General features: G+C 52.9%; 1 protein-coding gene across 1 annotated transcript in view; it reads right to left on the bottom strand.

Annotated features, from left to right (window-relative positions):
- The window catches only part of LOC105567019 (dorsal-ventral patterning protein Sog), a 34,813-nt gene extending 33,010 nt beyond the window's left edge, over positions 1–1,803 (bottom strand). Inside the window, exon 1 of the mRNA XM_012021519.1 lies at positions 1,519–1,803. Coding sequence (XP_011876909.1) covers positions 1,519–1,648 — 130 coding nt within the window. The 5' untranslated portion in view covers positions 1,649–1,803. The remainder of the gene's footprint in view (positions 1–1,518) is intronic.
- Positions 1,804–10,545: the final 8,742 nt, after the last annotated feature.

The raw sequence follows: 10,545 nt of genomic DNA, 5'->3' as shown, positions 1-10,545 counted from the left end.
TATCACCTCCCAGAATATTAACCTTTTCTCCCGGGACACCCCGTGTGTAATACAAAACAATTTAACCAAAATAAATAAAATATGTAACATAGAAACTGCGCGCGCGTGCGTGTGTTCTTGTATAACATCACATTTTAATCGGTTTCAAATATTTTCAAGTACTTTACTGTCGTAGAATTATTCGCGGATCACCAACAGGTGGTTCGGCAAACCGAAACTTTCGCGAACTCGCTCGATTGTTCGGCAAACACACGCGCGCCACGTACGCGGCGTCGGTCGAACGAATCTGTATGCCGTACGATATCGTTGTTACTGTTCTCGAAATGTCGTCGCAATAAGAGCGACGCGCGATTATCATTGCGATCTCGTACGGCGCGTTTCGTTCGGGTACAAATTATGCGACCCCTTGGTCCACCGACCGTCCTCGCGCGCGCAAACGCGCCGAGCGGATGCGACCGGGCGTTCCCCGCGCGGCGTATCGACGACGCGCGTCCGATAAAGGAGACACGCGGGATAGTTAAATAAGACAGAAATAAACTAGAACGGGTAACGAAACCCGCGTGTAAGAAGAATGGAATTGGCGGAGGGAAAAAGAGGGCACGAGCAGACCGGTGGACATTGCTAGATCCTTATAAAGAAGAGAAACGAGCTACTCGCGTCCTTTTCACTCCGCCTGCGCCCCTCCCGCTCTCTTTCTCGCGGTACAAACACCCAAAGATATTTCAGGCGCATTGTCAAGTGGAAAACTGCCGGTTGGCTTTACAAAGCCCGGGTAAGTATCAAACAAATGTGACACGCGTTGCATTTTAAAAACTCGAGATAACGAGAGCCGTGAGATTTAGCGGCGATAACGACGGCGCACACACGGCAATTTAAAAATAAAAGGCGAGAGCGCCTCCGCCGCGCCTGCACGATTGTCATCTTGCGTCAATCCCGTCGGATTTACCAAAAACACCGAGGCACTGTCGGACGAAGGTCACGTTTTAGCGATGTACCGCGGCCGCGCGCGCGCGCGCGGGTACGGAGGAAACACGTTTTACACGGTGAAAGCGTAATCTCGCGGGCCACTGCGAGTCGCAGGAGGAAAGCATTATGATCGGCCACGTCACGGATGTGCAGTCGGCCGAGCGCTCCGCCGGCTCCTCTTCCTTTTCCCTCCTCTTTCCTTCATTTTTCTTTTTCCTCTCGCGCGCGTTTCTCATTATGTAAGACCGAGACTCGCGGTCGCAACGGAGCCGCGGGCTCCCGAGGCACGTAGCCGCGTGCGCCACGTACTCTCTGTAACCTTTAAAGGACAAGAGACCGCTCCCAGACGACAACCGGGCGAAAATCGCCAGGCGACTGTGACGGAAGGTCGAGGCTCGCAACGGCGAGGGCCGGCGTCGGCCCTAACCGGAAGAAGGAGCGGGGCCTCCTATTCTTCGTGCCGAAGATCGTACCGGCCGATAGCGAGAGAGCCGTCGGCGCGTGTTTCGGCTGGGCAACAGGTAAACAAGATTTACGGATCATTATACTTACCGGCGGGCCGGTGCGGCCTCCTCGCCCAGTCGTCCTCTATCAAGGGTGCGACTTTTCGCGCGCGCAGCGTCAAAGGGCAGGAAGCGACGATGAATAGGATCGGCAGCATCAGACCACCGTGGAGATGCATCTTGGCGACTCTCGGTCTCTCGTGGCGGCCACCCTGTCCTCTCTCTCTCTCTGTCTCTCTCTCGTTCTCCGGCGGTTTATCAGCCGGCTACTCTCTCGCACACGCTCCTGGCACTCGCGCTCGGTGCCTTACGCATATAGCGCGTCTTCCTCCTCCCGCTCTACCCCGCTGCTCCTCTCTCTCTTCGTCTCTCTTTCTCGCGCTCCGCTTCTCTCGCTCGCCTTCCCCGCCGTCGTCGAAGCCGCGGCACTGGTCTATTAACGACCGTTCACTGCACAAAACTTTTCTGCACTACTCAATCTACCCCTTCGCGTCCGTCGCGGCGCGGCCGCCCGGCGGAAGAGAAAAACGGAGGAAGGGAAGGGGGAGGGAAGGAGCCGTGTCGTCGGGAAGAGCGTTCGGGCGCGCGTATCTCGGGTGAGCGCGCGCGACGCGCCGCCTCTCCGCTCCTCCTATTCGGCGTGTCGCGCCGAGGTGGTACGCCGAAGGTCCGGGACGATCCTCGCGCGGACGTTCCGCATTACCGCGCGCGAGCGAGCGAGCGAGCGAGCGCGCGACACACACGCACACGCACACACACACACACCTCGCGCTCTCGCGCGGAGGGAACGAGGCGAGGCGAACAACTGCGAGAAAGCCTCCCGGTCACGCGCCGCGCTCTCTCGCAACTCCGAGCCGCTACTCCGAGCGATCTCTCGATTCGCGCTCCTCTCGCGCCTCGCGCGCCTCTCCGCACCGCCGCCGGCCCACGAGAGCGCGCGATACCGCGGCGCGCGTTTTATAAGGTGGTAGGTGCACGGCTGCGCTACCAGAGTGCCCCGAGAGAGAGAGAGCGAGACGAAGAGGGACGCGGGAGAGCAGAGCGGCGGCCGCTTCGTCGTCGTCGGCGGCGGCGGCGACTTTGCTCGTCTCTCTCTCCTCTCTCTCTCTGTCTTCTCTTACTACCGCTTCGCGTCTCGTTTCGCGCCCCTGCACTCCGCCCTCTCGCGCGCCACCCGCGTGGCCCGCGTTTCTTATTCTCCTCACCTCCCGCGACCGCGCTCGCTCGCCGCTTCTTCCACCTCGCGGCGTTACGCCGGTTCGCGTCTGACTGACACGATGCGGCCGGTACTGATTTCCCGACCACGAGTTCGCGCCGCGCGCGCCAAGCGTATCGGATAGCAAACGTCCGACTGACTGACTGACTGACCGCGAGCCGTCTGGTCAACTCCTCCCTGGTGGGAGGAGGAGGAAGAGGAGGAGGAGGTCCTCCCGCGCGAGCGCGGCCGTGCTCTCCGCCGTGTCCTCCTCCGCGAGATCGCGAGATCGCGACAACCGGGAAGCGGGCGGCGATCGTCGACCGAGTTTTCGGCTCGCGCTGCCCGCTTCGAATTCCGACGATCGCGCGCGCGCGCGCCCGTCACGCCTAATATAAAACGCTTTTCCACTTTCGTATGCTCCCCCTGCCCTCCCCCACCGCGCCCGCGGGTACGGGGGCGACGGGCGACCCGACCACCGAACGCCTCTGCCAACGTTAGCGTCGCTCTGTCTGGCGTCGCGCACGCCCGCTCCTCTCTTATAATAGTCCGCAGCCACGTGCTATACCGCGCGCTACTCTCTCGGCGAAGCGGCTCCGATATCCTCACCCGCGAGAGGGGGAGGGAAAGAGAGAAAAAAAAAAGATCCGCGCCGATTATCGCCGCGCGATAACGGCCCGTTATCTCCTCAACGTACCCGAGAGCGACATGTAACGGCGAAGGTGCGTGAGCTTTTTCGGTTCGGTTCGGTTCGGTCGATCGGCGCCTTCCCAGATAAGAACCGCTTCCGGTAGGTCTGCAATGACAACTGCCGCAGGCCGCTCGGCTCCGTCTCTTTTATGCGGACGGCCGAGCGCGCTAGCGGCGGATCTTGCGCGAGCAAAGGGTTAATCGAGAGAGAACTCTTGTCGTCCGGCGTGTTGCCTCGATCGCGCGCGCGCGCGCGCGGTGGGTGTAGCGGGTGCAGCGAATCGCCGCGCGCTGTCCGGCAGCCCGAGAGGTGTGCGAGGCACAACGTAAGCCGCACGTGTGGGTGCGCCGATCGAGCCAAGCCGAGCCGAGCCGAGCCGAGCCAGGCCGGAGCCGAGAGATGCGTGCGTGGCGAGAGACGCGCTCGCCGTCGCGCTGCAAAGAATCTTCCCCCTCCCCCCCCCCGCCTTTAAGTTTACCCCTTTTGTGGGAACTGCGGGCCTCTCAACCGTCAGGTTATATCAGCACGAGGCGCCTAAACTCCTTAAGGGCTGAACTTTTGAAATTTCCCTGCACGGGCAAAGTATGCGGGACGAACCAAGGGCCGTTACTGCCCCGGCGAGAAATGACTTGTCGATCGACGTCGAAACCCTTGAATCGAAACGTCAATTTGGGGCTCGATCAGGAATCTTTTTCTATAGTGAGAAAACTTCATTGACAAGTTTAACGTTTGTCAATGAAACTTTTCACGAGTTCGCGCCACCCAGTGAGAAATGGCTCGTCGGTCGGCGTCGGATCGACGTCAATTGGACGGTGTCGATGTCGATTCGACATCGATCGACGAGTCATTTCGTCTCGCCGGGTAGGGAAAAAGATTCATGAGCCCATGGCGTCTAAGCGAGAAATGATTTGTCGATCGACGGGTCATTTCTGAATGGGATCGTTTTGACGTCGATCGACGAGTCATTTCTCGCTGGGACCCAGATAGCGCAGCGAATTCGCAAAGTATTCTTCAAGTTTCGCCTGCCTTTCTGAATTGTAATTCTTCGGGAATTCATAGAAGAATACAATAAGAATGATTGGGGAAGTTACGTGGCACACCACAATGAACTTGTGATTCCAAGACGAACTGTCTGCGACTGATTCTTCAAGAATTCTTCAGATTTCTTCAGAATTCTTCAGTAACTTCCCCAATCATTCGTATTGTATTCTTCTATGTAATTCCTGAAGAATTACAGTTCAGAAAGGCAGGTAAAACATGAACGATACTTAGCGAATTCGCTGTGCTATCTGTTTCCCAGCGAGAATCGACTCGTTGATCGACGTCAAAACGATCCCAGTCGGAAGTGGTTCGGTTTTCTAATTCCGCAGGTATCTTCTTTAAAATGAATTCTCCGTGAACTCGCGTTCACCTTTGTGATGTCTAATCACTCGTGTTGGCACAGAGCTACACGGCCGCGGAGAATCGTCGTCCGGCGAGAGCGGCGGACGCCGAGATGCCCGGCGGCGCCGACGGGAAGACGAGCGACCGCGCATCCGTAACTCCTTCAAAGACACTCTCGTCCGTAATTGTCCTTCCCGTGGAGTCCCTCTCGAGAGAGGGAGGGGGTCCCATCTCGCGCGGAAGTAATAATAACGTGGGGAGATCGGCCCGCTGTCTCCCCCCTCTGTATCGGCGCGTCGTCGTTGTATCAGCATCCTCTCCGTGTTACTTCCTCCGCTCTTATTTCGGCGCGCTACGCAACAAGAAATATCTTGGCCACGCAAGCATCTAAATTTCGCCAACGGCGCAAACACACACCTGCAGTCTTGTAAAATTTATGCAGCGCCAGGGGATTAGATTCATACAGCAGTGGCGTGTCAAATCCACCCGACGGGACACATGCTTCAGGCGCTTTACAAACTTGTTATATATATATATTATATATATTTGTATGTATATGTATATCACGAGAGAGAATGTTTAATGCTTTATGTACGGGCGAACCGCTCTATTCTTGGCGCGTCGGGAGCAAGCAAACAAAGAATGAAAATATCGCGTCGATTGTTCGCGCGCGATGACTCTCTCGTGTCGGACTTAGACGGTGAAAAACAAAAAGAGACCCTTTCGCTGTAAGGGCCAGAGCACAAAGCAACGTAATAGCTTACAACAAAGGCGTAAGCGTAAACGTACACTGGCGGACAGGCTTCGGCGTAGGTCATACTTCCAATTGCGTCCCAGTGAGAAATGATTCGGCAGCGATCGACGAGTCATTTCTCGTTGGGGTATGACGTTACATTTACGCCAAACCCAGTGAGAAATGATTTATTGCAATACAATCGAATCCGTCAAATTGACGTCGATTCGACGTCGTTTCGATACAAAGCGATGTCGAGGACTCAATCACGAATCTTTTTCTCTAGCGTAAACTCGTGAAAGGTGAAAAATTTTATGAATAAATATTAAACTCGTCAATGAAGTTTTCTCACTTTTTACGAGTTCACGCTAGATTCGACGTCAATTTGACGGTGTCGCCGTCGTTTGACATCGATCGACGAGTCGTTTCTCACTGGGAAGCTCGTGCGCTGTCTACGTTTACGTTTATTATTACGTTGCTTTGTGCTCCGGCCCTAAGAGCGTCAAGGGAGAAGCCGTGCTCGAAATCTCGGGTTCGCCCGGTACATTTTCCTCGCAGTCGTAAAGTTGCGAGAGTGCAAACGCGCGAGTGGACATTTCGAAGAACGGAAAGAAAAAAAGAAACCGCGGCGATAAACATCGGTAACGACGCATCAATGGCTCGAGTGTTGTGAATGGAGCGAACAGGACGCACGCGCGCGCGATAATCTTAATCAAATTCGTCGATTCACGGCGCGTCGAAATGACGTAGGCGTTAAATAAGCTCACCGCGCGCGCGCAAATCTGATGCAAATCCGTTTCGCGACGTCAACCGCATATCTAAAGTTCGCGGCTATGACCGGACACAATATGAGATCGCGCGCTGTTCACTCGCATCTTCGCGACGGCCGTGGTATAACTAGCGTGCCTATCTCTCTGCCGGCCCCGATCACGCCATGTTTTTGGTCCAAATCCAGCGGCGTGTGACGTATAGTCTCATTCATTATTGCCTGGACCTGCATTTTTATCATTTCTCTCATCTACGCAAATCAATGAGTTTCAGGTTGTATGTACCCATACAGCACCGAAAGATTGCAGAAACATCGCATACACCTGTCATACCATACTGCAGCATTGTAACATTGCATGGAGGTTGCGAAATGTTTCAGCAACGTTGTTGCAAGCCTGCAGCAACATTGAAATGCCCTCCCTCCGACACCTTAAAATGTAACAATGCAGTAATGGCACGGTGCAATGTATTTGTAATATTGATTTCATTATGCGTTATTTATATAAATATACAGGATACTTAAGATTTCAATAGGTTGTTCGGAAAGTTCGTTTTAAATTTCCTACATGTGTATAATATATAGGAAATGTCTCCGAATCGTCTGTGCAATATTACATGTGCAATTTGCAACGTTGCAATGTTCCTGAAATGTTTCTGAAAGCTTTGGTGCTGTATGGGTATATGGCTACCCACAGACTTCTATAGAAGCTGTGTGAACTACAGCCTGAGACTCATCGATGTACAGATGGGATGAAGATCATGAAACTGTGAATCCAACCCATGGGAAAAATGAAAAGTCAAGATGACGTTAATTTGATGTCATATTGACCAAAATATGACATAAATTTGGTCAATATGACATCAAATTGACATCATCGTGACTTTTCATTTTTCTTGGGTAGTAAAACTGACGTCCAGGAATTAGTGAATAAGACCGTGCCCAGGGTTGGAAAGTAACTCGTTGCTTGTAACGATAAGAAATAATAGTGAGCAACATTTATACAGTACGTGTAGTATGTTGCTCACTATTATTTCTCATTAGACTTACAAACTTAGTTTCAGCGATGCCACGTTGTTCTTTAATTTAACCGGAATAGCAAGCTTCTTTCGATCTGTACACGTAAGCCATTTAATTTGCATATTACACAAATGTTTCCGTGAACTGACAGTTTCTCGGTTAGGAAGGCGCAAACTCACTCCAGCATCCCCTTAAGTGAAGACAATAAATGCAATTGTCGATAGGATAATTTAGCATGCCCGTCAGGTGAGTGTTGCATTAGTGCAACGTTGGTGTTACAGGGTTACAATTTCTACATTTCGAAATGTCACACACCTTGTATAGGAACTTTTGCCCACATTAAAGATGGCGACGCGGCTTCACCTCCAACGCTTCAGTTTTAGCGGTCTGGTATAATATATAAAAATCTGTGGGTTACACTATGCGACGACACGTCGTGACGAATCCCGTTGGGTAACGATTCCTGTAACAATCTCCCGCCCGTGACGCCACTCGAGTGACTTTTTTTTTTCACGCGCCATTAGCCGCCCGCCGATTTCGAAAATACGGATTAGGCGCGAAAGGAGGCCGTACCTATACAGGGGCGGCGGGAGGGTGGAAGAGGAGGGTGGGGGACGAACACGCGTGGGTATGTGGGGCCTCAAGGTGAGAAAAGAAAAATGTCGACGAAGAGGGGCCGAGGCAACGCCGTCGTTGCTGCGTTTGAAGGCGAGAGAGGAGACGCGGCGCTTTCGCAGATTCCATGTGAGATACCTGCCGGCATTCTTCGTCCTGCAGCGAGGCATTAAGCCGGATGCACATTCGTCGTGGACGACGTTGCTCGTTCGCGGTATTCGTTTTCCAAGAAAAATATCTTCCGCCTCGAAACGAATTTTACGGCGGATTTTGTTGACGGTTGCGAGGGTCCCGCGCTCAATCCGACGGTCCTCTCCCCGTCCCCTCCGCCCCCTCTTTATGGATGGTCTTCACGTTTCCATTCGTCGCGCCCTCGAATTATTATTCTTGCCGACTAATTGGATAGATGTCGTGCGTTAAGCCTATTTTGAAGAAAGGAATCATTCGGGAGAGTTCTACGAACGCGCGGCCGCGTCGCGTCGGTGTGACGGTTCCCGGGCGGGGAGGAGGAAGGAACGAAAGAAAGAAATAAAAAAAAGGGGGAAGGGGGAGAGAGAAAGGTATCTTCGCGCCTGTGCCACCCCTGCGCGACGTGGCGCGGCGCCGCTTTTATCGCCGGTGCGCATCTGATGACGAGACCGAGATGTTAGCACTCCCACGCCGTTAGGCCCGTCCATTTATCCCACCCGACGTACAAAACTCCACCCTCGCCGCCTTCATTCGGCATATCTCCGATCGCGAAATAAAAGGGGAGGGGGAGGGGGGGGAGAGAGAGAGAGAGAGAGAAAGAAAAAGGAAGGAGAGGCACAGGAGGAAGAAAGGGAAGGAAAGAGGAGAATAAGAAACGCGCCACGACCCGGCTCGGGGAGGCGCGACTCCCAATTTCGCCGGCGATTTAAGTCGTCATTGTACGGCGTGCCCGTACGGCGGGGTGAAATAAGAAGAAATCGCGACCGTCTCGCAGGATCATCAGTCTCTATTGTAGGATTTTACGATGGAATTCTGACGGTGCATCTTGCGCGTTTTCACACGACGACAGCGCAGGTATATACGCGGCGCTCCGCGCGCGGCCGATGCCGCAGGCCGGCGCGCGGTGAAAAAGAGCGCGCGGAACGTGAGCGAAGCGAGCGCGGAGGCATCGGGGCGCGAGGCACGCCGGGCGGGGGGGGGGAGGGTGGAAGAAAAGGGGAGAAAGGAGAGGCTTATAAGGATCGGCTTGAAAGGATGCGGCCTGGCCCGCGTCGACTATTCATAATCGGGAATGACAAATCTAATAGATTCCCGACGATGCCGGGGCCCGCCGCGGGCCGCAGCGCGATGTCCGGCGAGGTAAAGCGGGCGCGCGCGGGAGGGGGAAGAGATGAAGAGAAAAAGTAAAAGTGGTTTTATTCAAGGCAACGGATGTAACGCTTCATCGAGTTCAGCCCGCCGACGACGAAGTCAACCGCGCCGTCGCCGTCGCTGTCGTTGTCGCCGATCCCTAGTCTCGCTTGTGTTTAACAAACAATAAACGCTCGCCCTACGGGGCGCTTTGCAAAGAGAAATCAGACTTTACAACAAAGATTTGTCGAACAATACTTGTTCGAACCGTCGCAACGCACGTCCCTCCGGAATGTTTGGTGGTTTACTATTGCTATTGAGACATTTAGCCGCGCCAACTGGCTCCTTTCGGACAATATCAAGTCTAGGAATTCGGTCGTTCCTTAGAAATCGGAACCGTGAACAGGACGCGCGTTAATGCGCATCGGATGAACGAATTATTCGACATTCGTTACCTGCATTAGTTGAGCGTCTTTAGTGTCTCACGCTGATACGATTGAACCATTTGTCGACCGACTCTTGGGTCGGTATTCATAGTCGGTTCTTATATTTAAGACTTAAGTATACCCTTAATGTATTTTTAACCAATCACAGAGCCGTAGTAGTCTCTTAAGACAACACTTAAGATGATTTTGAAATAAGAATCGACTATGAATACCGGCAAATAGAGCGTTGTTAATTCGTCCTAAAGCCCGTGTCGCACTACGTATTGCGGATTGGATTGAGATTGCGGATCGCGGATCACATTTCAGCCAATCAGACGAGACAGCCTCGGATCCGATTGGCTGAATTGCGATCCGCGATCTGCGATCTCAATTCAATCCGCGATCCGCAATGCGTAGTGTGACACGGGCTTAAGTAACGTGTCGTTAGGCTGAGACGACTCTGCGATTGGTTTTTAACGTCTTATGCGGGGTCTACAATGAGAGTCGCAGGGTCGCAGTCGTACGAATAATCGACTGTAATTGGTCAATTCAGTCAGACACATAAGAATTAACCAATCATAGTCGACTATTCTTACGACTTTACGACTTCTATGCAGACGAGGCTTCCAAATTGCGCTTGAGACGGTCTTATATGTGAGAACCAGCTACGAGTAACCAGCCTCAGGATTCAATTTAATTTTGAAGAATGCGTTCGCGCGCGATACCGGGGCTGATTCCCTCGAGAATAACAGATACTCGCGAAACTATCAATTATCTCCACACATAATTGCTGCGGAAAAAAATTTTTGCTACCGTAGCTAATCATGGTTTGCTAAAATTATTTTGCTGCCACAGCTATACAATTTTTAAATCACAGCAAACGGTTTGCTGTCGCACCTAATACAATAGACACAGTGGCAAAATATAT

This window comes from Vollenhovia emeryi, unplaced genomic scaffold (assembly GCF_000949405.1).
Source record: "Vollenhovia emeryi isolate VEMERY1.0 unplaced genomic scaffold, V.emery_V1.0 DF939141.1, whole genome shotgun sequence".
Lineage (NCBI taxonomy): Eukaryota > Metazoa > Arthropoda > Insecta > Hymenoptera > Formicidae > Vollenhovia > Vollenhovia emeryi.
The sequence above is the reverse complement of the archived record's forward strand: the minus strand, read 5'-3'. Positions and strand labels throughout refer to the sequence as shown.